This window comes from Dermochelys coriacea, chromosome 13 (assembly GCF_009764565.3).
Source record: "Dermochelys coriacea isolate rDerCor1 chromosome 13, rDerCor1.pri.v4, whole genome shotgun sequence".
Classification (NCBI taxonomy): domain Eukaryota; kingdom Metazoa; phylum Chordata; order Testudines; family Dermochelyidae; genus Dermochelys; species Dermochelys coriacea.
The window spans coordinates 13,406,741-13,420,335 of record NC_050080.1 but is presented as its reverse complement, the minus strand read 5'-3'; the positions used below and the strand labels follow the sequence as shown (position 1 = coordinate 13,420,335).

General features: G+C 44.3%; 1 protein-coding gene across 1 annotated transcript; it reads left to right on the top strand.

Annotated features, from left to right (window-relative positions):
* The first annotated feature begins 604 nt into the window (after window positions 1-604).
* Window positions 605-4,353, top strand: MC3R (melanocortin 3 receptor). The gene has a single exon (XM_038369514.2). It carries the CDS (start codon window positions 1,146-1,148, stop codon window positions 2,124-2,126), a length of 981 nt encoding a protein of 326 aa, XP_038225442.1. The 5' UTR covers window positions 605-1,145; the 3' UTR covers window positions 2,127-4,353.
* The last annotated feature ends 9,242 nt before the right edge of the window (window positions 4,354-13,595 follow it).

Below are 13,595 nucleotides of genomic sequence, written 5' to 3'. Positions count from 1 at the left end.
AGTACAACGAAGGGCAACGAAAATGATTAGGGGTCTAGAGCACATGACTTATGAGGAGAGGCTGAGGGAGCTGGGATTGTTTAGTCTGCAGAAGAGAAGAATGAGGGGGGATTTGATAGCTGCTTTCAACTACCTGAAAGGGGGTTTCAAAGAGGATGGCTCTAGACTGTTCTCAATGGTAGCAGATGACAGAACGAGGAGTAATGGTCTCAAGTTGCAATGGGGGAGGTTTAGATTGGATATTAGGAAAAACTTTTTCACTAAGAGGGTGGTGAAACACTGGAATGCGTTACCTAGGGAGGTGGTAGAATCTCCTTCCTTAGAGGTTTTTAAGGTCAGGCTTGACAAAGCCCTGGCTGGGATGATTTAACTGGGACTTGGTCCTGCTTTGAGCAGGGGGTTGGACTAGATGACCTTCTGGGGTCCCTTCCAACCCTGATATTCTATGATTCTATGATTCTATGATTCCCACTGAGCCTCTATTTTGCAGCCAGTTCTATATTTTAAAATGAAAACAGATTATATCTCTGATCTGCAGAGGGCACCAAATAGTTTCACATCTGACTAAAGAGGACTTTTCAATGGGGATACTATACCTGGTGTTTATAGCTGTCAATCAGGAAGGAGCTTGCTCTCTAATGGCCATTGTGCTGTACAGAAGACTAAGTAGGAGTTGTTTTTCCTTTCATGAATATATAAATTCCTTGATTTTCTTTTTTCTTTTCCCCTTCTTGCAGGTGAAACAGGACGAGGTATTTCACTGAGCTACAACATGATTTCCAATCAGGATGCCCTGCAGTGGTCCCAGCTTATGGTAACAGATAAGAAAGCTATTCACTTTTAATCAACAGGAGAACTAGAAAGAGAGTAAAAGTGCTGCTGATTTTTTTTTTTCTCTCCAGAGGGATGACTGTGAAATTTGCTGTTCACTTTGATTTCAGGGAGAAAAATAGAGTCTTTGAATGTTTGACATAAAACTCACTTTAAAACAAAAAGGCTTTATACATTTATATTTTTAACAACAAAAACAAAGCCCTATCTGGTCCCCTTCGATAAACCCAGAGACAGTTTGGAAGGATTTTTTTTTTCAAACTGAACTGATGCCAGTTCTGTAATCGCGTGTGAAATCAAGTCCCGGGTTGATAATGAATACTACACAGTGTGCACTTACATTTCAACCTGTGCTGGTTAATACCACTGAGGACTTCAATGATTCAATCCTCCTCAGCAACAGGAGCAGCAATGGATTTTGTGAGCAAGTATTCATTAAAGCTGAGGTCTTCTTGACTTTAGGGATCATCAGCCTGCTGGAAAACATCCTTGTAATCCTCGCGGTGCTGAAGAATGGAAACCTACAATCCCCCATGTACTTTTTCCTGTGCAGCTTGGCAGCAGCAGACATGCTAGTGAGCATGTCAAATGCCCTGGAAACTATCATGATTGCAATCCTGAGCAATGGCTACTTAATCATTGATGACCACTTTATCCAGCATATGGACAATATATTTGACTCAATGATCTGTATCTCTTTGGTAGCCTCAATTTGCAACCTCTTAGTTATAGCTATTGACAGGTACATTACTATTTTCTATGCTCTCCGTTATCACAGCATCATGACTGTAAAGAAAGCCTTAGCTCTAATTGTGGTTATTTGGATTGTTTGCATAATCTGCGGCATCATGTTCATTGTCTACTCGGAAAGCAAAACTGTCATTGTCTGTCTCATCACCATGTTCTTTACCATGCTTCTTCTCATGGCCTCCCTTTATGTTCACATGTTCTTGTTTGCACGCCTGCATGTTAAACGGATCGCAGCCCTCCCAGTGGATGGGGTTCCTCATCAGAGAACCTGTATGAAGGGGGCTGTGACAATCACTATATTACTTGGGGTCTTCATTGTTTGTTGGGCACCTTTCTTCCTTCATCTCATTCTCATCATTTCTTGCCCCACAAACCCACACTGTGTTTGCTATACCTCACACTTCAACACGTATCTGGTCCTGATTATGTGCAATTCAGTCATCGACCCCCTAATTTATGCTTTCCGGAGTCTGGAAATGAGAAAGACGTTCAAAGAGTTAGTGTGTTGCTGTTATGGCATGAGTGTGGGACGGTGCATTCTGTAAATGTCCAGTTCTGTACTTGGTATGGAAAGGGTATACATACACTGGGTGTATGTATCTAAACCGAATCAGCAGCTCCACATTACAGTCTGTGAAGGAAGGAAGGGTATAGGAAAAATAAAAAAAAAAAGAGAGAGATTTTACTTGATGTTTTTAGAAAGTTTTTCAAAAGGAAAAAGGGGAGGCGATTTATATCATCTGCCATTGCTTACATGGTGATAACACAAGTGAAGCCAGAGCATTTTGCAAAATAGCTCAGAATTCAATCACTCTGAAAAATGAATCTATTAAGTAAATGCTACATTAGTCAGACTAATGAAATATTCTCTTTACCCTAATATTTTATTTTTATGCCATTGTCAACCAAGTCAGTTTAATCTAAAGTGGCTATCTTGAGTGTTATCTACTGAAAGCTGTTCATTTCTAAGAAGAATCAGAACACTGATAAGTAATATTTTGTAGGTACCTTCACAAACATCTGAAAAATGCAAAGAAAGCACTATATTGACACTTGTGCTACTGCCTGTAAAAGCAATTTAAGAGAATCTTCAACAGATGAAAGCAAACATTTCACCTGAGATGCTGAAATAGTCCTTTAAGAAAACCAAGGCAATTACATATTGTATAAGTACAGTGTGAACTAATCAGCTCACTGCTAAGTTAAAGTGGTGTGATCTAATTAGGCATTTATACTCTTATCTGTGGTACATGGACATCATATCACTGAAGTAACTTTGTAACTATAATATGTTGAGAAATGCATTGTTTGATAGAACAATAAATCAAATCATAGAAAGTCACCTTTTAATGAGAAGGTACCAATTAGATCTATCTAGCGGGTTTCAAAGAAAACTTGGAATGAAACCTAGAAAACAGCCAAAATATATTGTACTTTGAACTTAGCTGTTGTCTTATGCTGAGAAGTAAATGGAAACAGACTTTTTACAGACAGCGATTTGACTGAGAAAAACTTGTCAGAAATAAAATGTCTAGGTAAAATACAACATTCTTGAGGTGGAGGATATGGACAGTGGGCCTGATTTGCTTTGTGCTTAGACTGGCTGTACATTGGTATAAATGCATTGACTTCAGTGGAATGACTCCTGATTTATCCTGCTGACATGGAAGGAGAATCAAATCCACTGTTTGCATATCTTTTTCAAACACTTTATGTGCAAGCTGGCAGCGTTTAAAAATGTGTAACATGCTTTAAGCTACAAAATTTAAAAGTGGCCTGTGTTTTTCATAGAAGCAAAATGTATGTGACCTTCATATAGTGATGTCATTGAACGTACATTGTAAGTGTATTCTATATACTATGATGGACAGGCAATATGCACAGACAATTCTAGATTGTGGAAACTCTGAATCATGCTGAAATTTTATACTACCTTTGGCTCCTTTCTGATACTTTCTTACTGTAAAAATCAAAAACTATAGGCAAACAGAAACTGTATACAAGGCATATGCAAATATACTTTGTTATATATTGTCTTCAGACATTTCAAAATCTAGTGATTTGACTCTTAGGAACCAATTTGTTTTAGACTCAAGACACTTCATTAGTTTGTTTGTTGTTTCCTGGGACATTTTGCTGTCATTTATAGTGCTTTTGTCTAGGTTATTTATTCGATCACCATAGCCCTCAGCATCCAATGACTTCTGAAATATTGCGATCTTTGTAAGTATTTTCTTAGTTTAACTTTGTCTTAGCTTTGCAATGGCTGCTGTGTCACACTGAGACCAGCTGGGACAATTCATCGTTTAAAGGAACAATCAAACTAAACTTTCTCAGAAAATGGGCACATTGTATATAAGAGGTTTCAGAGTAGCAGCCGTGTTAGTCTGTATTCGCAAAAAGAAAAGGAGTATTTGTGGCACCTTTTTCCACTGAATGAAGTGAACTGTAGCTCACGAAAGCTTATGCTCAAATAAATTTGTTAGTCTCTAAGGTGCCACAAGTCCTCCTTTTCTTACTGTATATAACTGTTGTTAATATTCCTAACTATAGCCTATTCTGTGTAACTTTATGTTCTATAGCTTGATTCGTTATGATATTCTGCCTCAGGTTAGTGTGTGTTAAGCTCGTATGGTACCTGATGTACCTTTTCTCTTTAAAATGATTGTTGGTGACACTCATTTAATTTGTACTATGCTTTGCCTCTGATGGTCTGAATAAAGGCCTTTTTGAATTTGCTGACCAAAAAACTTATCTGTTGAATAAAATAATCTGAAGAAAACCCTGCTGAGAACGCTTCACTTTATATGTTATTAGGTAGTAAGCTCATTGTTTGGCAAGCCACTCTGGAGCCTATACTGCCTCCACTGAGCTGTGTGCAAATAAAGAAAAAAACCTATGGGGCTTTTACATCCAAGCTGCAAAAATATAAAGGGAAGAGCCACAGAGGGCTCATAAAGAGTGGGAAAGAGACGGATTTACCCCCATTGCTTCTGTAAACCACTGGTGACTATGTGGTACAGGTCTTCATGCCCCTCACATGCCCAACACACAGGTGATATGGCGCTCTGTCACAACTAGGGATCTTTAGTTCAAACCGCAGCAGCTTATGCTTTTAGTTCTGGAAGCCCACTGTTCGATCCCCAAAGTGTCAGCTGAAAGGGTGGCCATCACACTTCCACTTGCCTGCTTGGGAGAAAGGGGTGAAGCCCAGAAACAGGTGGGAGGAGCCTCTGTGCTGCATGTTTCCCATCCATTGCAGGCTAACAGGCAGGCTAAAATTACATCTAGCTACTCTGTGACTCCCACCACAGGGGTCCACAAATGCAGACCAGGACCAGGAGTACATACAGACCAGGAGCCAGCCTTGCTCTGCATAGCTAGCTTCAGTTAGCATTTCTAGCAGCTGCCCTGCCACCACAGCTTTTTCATCCCTTGCTCTTCTGGCTCCTCCAAATCCTGCCAGTTACATAGACTAGGAGCAGGATAAGGGATAGAATGTGAGCTAACAGCCATCGCTCAAAAATCCATTGAGGGCAGTAGACTATTTTACTCATAGAACCGCAGGCACCAACTTTCCAAAGCGCTGGGGGTGCTCAAACCCCGGCTCTGCCCCAGGCCTTGCCCCCATTCCATCCCTTCCCCAAGGCCCTGCTGCTACTCTGCCTCTTCCCGCCCAGTTCCACCTCCTCCCCCGAGCACACCACATCCTCCCTCCACCCCCACACCCCACCCCAGCCTCTTGCACGCCATGAAACAGCCGATCACGGTAGGCAGAGGTGCTGGGAGGGAAGGGGGAGGCGCTGATCTGCAGGACCCCCTGGTGGGCGGGAGGCACTGGAAGGCTGGGGGTGGGGAGCTGATAGGGGCACTGCCGATGGGTGCTCAGCACCCACCAGATTTTCCCCGTGGGTGCTCCAGCCCCAGAGCACCCACAGAGTCAGCGCCTATGCACAGAACCCTCTGTGACCAGCACTAAAAATCAAAAGCTTTGGGACAGATTCTCAGACCAGCCCTCCTCTACTTGGTGCATCTCAGAAGAAAGAAGTCATGAAAGTGGCTTTCAGCCACCTATATATCTCTCCATTCCTTAGGCCAGTGCCAAGCTGCAACCTAGAACTGCTCTAACACCAAGGGACCATGACAGCAGCCAAGGAATCAGGAATGAAAGGCTCTCCAGCAATGTGCCCTATATCGGGGTCAAGCAGGGGAAATGGGATAGAAGTCACTGGCCAAGGGGCAATCCCCAGTTAAGCCAGATTTGGGCTAGCAGCTGTGAAAAGTGGCTGAAGCAAGGACCCAGATCTAGTTCTTTCAATGGAATTTGGTACAAATGAAACTTTGGGTGAATCCTGCTCATTTCCTTCCCATTGTCTTCAGCAGAAACACAACTAGGCCCACTGCCCTCAACAGAACTGCTCCCATAAGTGAATGGAGCAGGGTTTGGCCCTTTAGCTTATTTTAAAAAATAAAGTTCATGCAGCACAGAAGACACAGCCCAGGAGAGAAGGCCAGGGCAAAAATAGCATTATGCCACCTCTGTCCCTAGTTCTGGCCTTGTCTAAATGGCTACAACTCTGTTTAAATGAACTGAGTTGGGCCTGCTTATCGCAGAGTTGAATATGGTCCTTTGTATGTTTTTAAAAGACCCATTCTTCTAGGCTCTTATGCAACATACTTAGTATGAAGCATTTGAAGTGATGAGGTAATTTATCACACTGTTTTATTCTAAAGCAGAGGGTCTCAACCTTTTTCTTTCTGAGCTCCCACCCCCAATATACTATAAAATCTCCATGGCCCATCTGTGCCACAACTACTGTTTTTTCTGCATATAAAAGCCATGGCCAGCATTAGGGGATAGCAAGAAGGGTAATTGCCCAGGGCCTCACACCACAGGGGGCCTCATGAAACTAAGTTGCTCAGGCTTCAGCTTCAGCCCTGGATGGCAGGGCTCGGGCCCCGGGCTTCAGTCCCAGGCAGTGGGCTTTGGCTTTCTACCCTGGGCCCCAGCAAGTCTAATGCCAGCCTTGCTTGGCAGACCCCCTGAAAAGTGCTTGCGGCCCCCAGACCTCTGGTTGAGAACCACTGTTCTAAAGCACCAAGTAATGTTACTCATCCACCCAATCCCACAAGCATATTTTTCATCATGGTGAAAAGTTATCAGAGTAAATGAAGGAGCAACATTTGTGAGATGGGGAGAAAAGAAAATCTGTTGCTAAATTCTAATATCACTTTTAGCTACTCTGGGGCAGATCCTCAGCTGGTGTAAATCATCAGAGCTCCACTGAAGTCAATGGGAGTAGGACAATTTATACCAGCTGAGCATCTGCCCTCCTTGTTTATAGAAGTGCTTTTATAATCACAGTAAAAGGTGAACGCTCTCAGAGCCTTAGTCCTAAAGCAGATGTGTTCATATGGAGAAATGCTGCTTACTTAGTAAAGTCGATGAATGCTGGACTGAGCAATAGCATTAGAAATACCAGAGCAAGATTATATCCATTACATATAAAAACTCTGACAGGTTTCAGAATAGCAGCCGTGTTAGTCTGTATTCGCAAAAAGAAAAGGAGTACTTGTGGCACCTTAGAGACTAACAAATTTATTTGAGTATAAGCCTTCATGAGCTACAGCTCACTTCATCGGATGCATTATTGATTTACTGATCCAGAGTTCTGCAGGAAGAATGTGCAAGCCTTCCCTGAGCCCCGCATCTTTCATTTGGATCTCTTAGTTGAAAGAGGTATGAACACTCATGCAGTCAAATAGATGGGAGGCAGTGACCATGAGATGGTCGAGATCAAGATCCTGACACAAGGAAGAAAGGAGAGCAGCAGAATATGGACCCTGGACTTCAGAAAAGCAGACTTTGACTCCCTCAGGGAACTGATGGGCAGGATCCCCTGGGAGAATAACATGATGGGGAAAGGAGTCCAGGAGAACTGGCTGTATTTTAAAGAATCCTTATTGAGGGTACAGGAACAAACCATCCCAATGTGTAGAAGACTAGTAAATATGGCAGGTGACCAGATTGGCTTAATGGTGAAATCCTTGTTGATCTGAAACACAAAAAAGCAGCTTACAGGAAGTGGAAGATTGAACAAATGACCAGGGAGGAGTATAAAAATATTGCTCAGGAAATCAGGAAGGCCAAATCACACTTGGAGTTGCAGCTAGCAAGAGATGTTAAGAGTAACAAGAAGGGTTTCTTTGGGTATGTTAGCAACAAGAAGTAAGTCAAGGAAAGTGTGGGCCCCTTACTGAATGAGGGAGGCAACCTAGTGACAGAGGATGTGGAAAAAGCTAATGTACTCAATGCTTTTTTTGCCTCTGTCTTCACGAACAAGGTCAGCTCCCAGACTGCTGCACTGGGCAGCACAGCGTGGGGAGGATGTGACTAGCCCGCTGTGGAGAAAGAAGTGGTTCGGGACTATTTAGAAAAACTGGACGAGCACAAGTCCATGGGGCTGGATGCACTGCATCCAAGGGTGCTAAAGGAGCTGGCGGATGTGATTGCAGAGCCATTGGCCATTATCTTTGAAAACTCATGGCGATCGGGGGAGGTACTGGATGACTGGAAAAAGGCTAACATAGTTCCCATCTTTAAAAAAGGAAGGAGGAGGATCCAGGGAACTACAGGCCAGTCAGCCTCACCTCAGTCCCTGGAAAAATCATGGAGCAGGTCCTCAAGGAATCAATTCTGAAGCAATTAGAGGAGAGGAAAGTGATCAGAGAACAGTCAGCATGGATTCACCAAGGGCAAGTCATGCCTGACTAATCTAATTGCCTGACTAATCTAATTGCCTTCTATGTAGAGAAAACTGGCTCTGTGGATGAGGGGAAAGCAGTGGACATGTTATTCCTTGGCTTTAGCAAAGCTTTTGATATGGTCTCCCACAGTATTCTTGCCAGCAAATTAAAGAAGTATGGGCTGGATGAATGGACTATAAGGTGGATAGAAAGCTGGCTTGATCGTCTGGCTCAACGGGTAGTGATCAATGGCTCCATGTCTAGTTGGCAGCCGGTATCAAGCGGAGTGCCCCAAGGGTTGGTCCAGGGGCCGGTTTTGTTCAATATCTTCATTAATGATCTGGAGGATGGCGTGGACTGCACCCTCAGCAAGTTTGCAGATGACACTAAACTGGGAGGAGTGGTAGATACGCTGGAGGATAGGGATAGGATACAGAGGGACCTAGACAAATTAAAGGATTGGGCCAAAAGAAATCTGATGAGGTTCAACAAAGACAAGTGCAGAGTCCTGCACTTAGGATGGAAGAACCCCATGTATTGCTACAGACTAGGGACTGAATGGCTAGGCAGCAGTTCTGCAGAAAAGGACCGAGGGGTTACAGTAGACGAGAAGCTGGGTATGAGTCAAAAGTGTGCCCTTGTTGCTAAGAAGGTCAATGGCATTTTGGGCTGTATAAGTAGGGGCATTGCCAGCAGATCGAGGGACATGATCGTTCCCCTCTATTCGACATTGAGGCCCCATCTGTAGTGCTGTGTCCAGTTTTGGGCCCCATGCTACAAGAAGGATGTGGAAAAACTGGAAAGCGTCCAGCGGAGGGCAACAAAAATGATTAGGGGACTGGAATTTATGAGGAAAGGTTGAGGAAACTGGGATTTTTTAGTCTACAGAAGAAAAGAATGAGGGGGGATTTGATAGCTGCTTTCAACTACCTGAAAGGGGGTTCCAAAGAAGATGGATCTAGGCTGTTCTCAGTGGTAGCAGATGACAGAACAAGGAGTAATGGTCTCAAGTTGCAGTGCTGGAGGTTTAGGTTGGATATTAGGAAAAACTTTTTCACTAGGAGGGTGGTGAAGCACTGGAATGCGTTACCTAGGGAGGTGGTTGAATCTCCTTTTAAGGTCAGGCTTAACAAAGCCCTGGCTGGGATGATTTAGTTGGGGATTGGTCCTGCTTTGAGCAGGGGATTGGACTAGATGACCTCCTGAGGTCCCTTCCAACCTTGATATTCTATGATTCTATGGATCTTTAAATACTTGGGATCAAAAGTTATTCCAGCAAGATGACTCAATAAAGCATATTATGTAATGTCCCTCTGGACCTGCCACTCATATAATAGTATTTAGCTCTTATATTCCACTTTCCGTTCATAGATTTCAAGATATTTTACAAAGGAAGGTATCATTATCCTCACTTTACAAATGTGGAAACTAATGCACAGAGTACTGAAGTGACTCACCCAAGGTTATTAGTCAGGCCTAGAACCATGGCTAGAACCCAGATCCCCAGCCCAGTACCTAATCTCCTGGACCATGAAGCTTTAGTGCCTCATCAGCCAATCTAAGTTGCGTTGGGACCAGGGTTGACCCTTACTCTCAGCAAACCATAACATGCATCCGATGAAGTGAGCTGTAGCTCACGAAAGCTTATGCTCTAATAAATTTGTTAGTCTCTAAGGTGCCACAAGTACTCCTTTTCTTTTTGCAAACCATAACTGGCTCTCTGACACCACCCCTGTGCTAGCACAGGAGAGAATATATCCCATTATCTTGAGTGTAATACAAATGTCATGTTCAGTAAGACTTTAGATGAAAGACACAGGGGATATACAAAGATCTCGAAGCACTTCACAAATGTTAGTTAGTAAAGCCACCCGGCATACATTCCTGTGCGGAATGTACTGGTCTGCTCATTTTCAAGGTCACAAATTTTAACCCGTGTTTCAAAATTATACAGCAAGTTGGTATATGCATGGAGCTAGGAAGATGACAAAGATGTCTAGGTGCCAAGTTCATAGTTTTAACCTATATGTACAAGGAAAGTTCACTAATCAGATAATGGTACTGTATTACAGGTACTGCTCCTTTAATATTCCATATTCATGGCTGCATTGGTGAGTTTACCATTAAGTTCAGAGTTTGCACTGAAAGATGAAAATAAGCTTTACTGCATTAGTGCCACAAAATAAAACAGAGTCTCAAATACCCTAAATCTGCATGAGGAGGAGGATTTTATCCTTTTTCCTTATTTAAAATTTACTTTCCCAGAAGTACCAAGCAGCAGCAAAGCTTGTTCCAAATCTACTATAAGTAACCAAGCATTACTAGCATCACTGGCTCTTAATATCAAATAGGTATTTACATATAATTTAAATTAAAGTGAAGGGCTGCTGTCCTGTCCTCCACTCTGGTGGCACATAGAGGGTCTGTACAGAGTAGGTACACCCCATCACGGGGTGCCAGATTGTGAGGGTTATCAAAATGGTAGCCCAATAGCCTAGACCTAGGTGGCAGCCTGCAGCTCAGGGCAGTATGGCCCAATGGCCAGAGTCAGTAAGGCATTCCTTCCACTCAGGGCAGCACAGCTTAGGGCCCAAGTCTGTGCAAGGGTCGTGTGGCTCAGGATAGTACAGTCCAATGGCCAAAATCTGTGGGGCTTGTCCGCTGGTCAGGGCAGCCCAAGTCTATGCAGGAGCCTTGCAGTTCAGGGCAGTAGGGCCCCGTGGCCAGAGTCAGTGGGGTAGTCCTGCAGTTAAGTTTGCTCCTCTGGGTTTCAGCTGCTCCGGTGGTGGAGCAGCCAGGGTAGGAGTCCCAGCCCAGGGCCCTAGAGAACTGGTGCTTCTATAATCAGCTTTGGACACCCGGTACTACAGTCCCATTCCCTGGGCCACTTTCTACCTTTCCTTCCAGAAATGGTAGTCTCATGGCCTCTGCTGTCTTTTCTCCATCAGTGTTGGCTGGGAGTCCGCTGGAGTCTCAACCCAGCTGCTTCCGTGTCCTGGAGCTCTGGCAGTCTCCCAGCAGGTGCCTGCAACACACATCTGTTCTCAGCAGTGGCCAGCCCAGATTGAGGTGAGCTACTCCCTTTTATACTCTGGTCTCAGTTGGAACATGCCCAGCAGCGGTGAGGTATGTGATTTCCTCCGCCTTCAGTGTGGGGTTAACCCCTGCTGACTTGGTGCAGAGTAGGGACACCCCGTCACAGTGTGATAACCATGTGGGGATATCTAGAGGTGTCCCAAGGCATGAAGGGTGTGCCCATACCACTCGGTGCTATGGCAAACCTAGTTTGCTCTGGGTTGCAATACAGCCCACAGGTAACGTTGATAAGGCTGACATGAAATAGAGCAGCCCCAAAAGATGCTCTAATTTATTCCGGGGACCACATCAGTCCCCAGCCAAGCATAAAGGTGGCTATGCCTATCCCCTGGGCTACCCCTTCTGTGTGACACTTCTTATAAGGTGCAGCACAGAATCTTTCTGTCCTAGAGTTTTTCTAATCTGAAGTATTAGGCACAGGGTAAGAACATAGATAATTTCTTCTCTCCAGAAACCAGATCTCTATGGTCCTGGATCTTCTGAATAAATACCTGCAGAAGAGTTAGTTAACATATTTAATTTTTCCTTGGAAGAAACCTATCAAACTTATATCATTAAAAGCAATTTAAAAAGGAGTATGGGTCACATAATTCATACCTTCAAGGGAACAAAAACATGTTTAGTACAGCTTGTCATGATAACGTTATGAAAATTCTTTTGTGTTCTTAGCTGAGGAACATTATTAGATCAGTCATGTATGCTGAAATTTACTGATGCTCAATCTCTCTCTGTTGTAAACCCTTTATCATCACTCCTGTTTTCTCTTTTCTTTTTGGGCAGGAGTGGTTGGTGGATCAAGGCACTTCAGAAACCTGAATGGCAACAGTATTATAGAATAAAGACTCTTTAACACAATTTGTGTGGGCAACTTCGTCTGTCACAAGCAGCTGGAGAGGTCTGGTTTTAAAGCAAGATCTGGTAAAACAAGATATTCTTTTTTTAGTGTTTGTGTGACCTATGTGAGATGTCTGATGGCTGAGGCCATGCGTGCAAGGCCAGAAATGTATAAGCTTTCAGCAAGCAGGATTTTCAGGAAGGCAGAGACAATCCAGAAAAATACATCTGGGAACCAGACTGAGATACCACCACTTGGGGTATCTGAAGTAGTTAGGCCTGTGTTGCCATCAGCGGCGGTAAGACTTCAGGTAAGAATGATGTGTGTATGTTGTTTTAAAATACTTTTTCTATAAATGCTTTCTATAAAATAAACAGTAGGTTGGTCTTCAGAAGGCTGTTTGATCACTGAATGCCACTGGTCGCAGACTCTTGAAGGGAAGAACCACAGGGACCAAACTTATCCGGACCTGCTGGATAAATATGGTTGATACACACGGCTTTGTGGCCCAGGGCCTAAGGGCTGGTCTACATTACACAGTTAGATCAACATAAGGTAGCTTAATTTGACCTATTTATGTCAGTGTCTACACTACAACCTTCCTCCTGCCAATGTAAGTGCCCTACTACACCAACATAAATCCACCTCCACGAGAAGCACAAAGCTTATGTTGGTAGAGTTAAGGCAAGCAGTGTCTGTGTAGACACTGTATTACTTACATCTGCTGTTGGCTGTCTTGTCAATTTCACGGCAGGAGCTCAACTGCCCCCACCCCCCAGCTCCCTTGCAGAGCTGGGCAACTGGATCCCACTCCCATCTGGGAGCCAGGGCAACAAGACAGGTGGCACCCCTGCCCCTTGACAAGGCTGCCTGGCTCCTGGAGGAGAGTGGTGGGGGGAGGCAAGAAGCCCCAGGCAGCTTTCCCCCACCCCCTGTTCCTGGCGGGGAATGGGGAGGTGAGAAGCCCCAGGCGGCTTCCTCCCCACTCCAGTCAGGGAATGGGGAGGGGGGGAGGGGCAGCCCACCAGAAGCCCAGGAGCCTGTGGGGCAGTCAGGTTCCCAGCAGGGAGCTGCCAGTGGAGCTTAGAGACAGGACTCTCAGCTCCCCACACTGCCCCTCTCAGGTTGGTGGAAGCGCTCCTGGTGAGGACACATAACACTGACAGTGGAGGGCAGTGTGGATATACACCACCTCAGTAATTACTGCATGTAAATATCGGTTGACTTACCTTTCTAGTGTAGACATACCCTAAGAGTGGAAGAATTGTGGAATTCCACTTCAGAATAGGGAAAAGTACAAAGCTGACACCTGAGGGGGTGCACCAAAGAGACCAAG

Coding starts and splice junctions, on each gene's coding strand:
- MC3R (XM_038369514.2), top strand. CDS start 1,146: ATGAATACTACACAGTGTGCACTTACATTTCAACCTGTGCTGGTTAAT.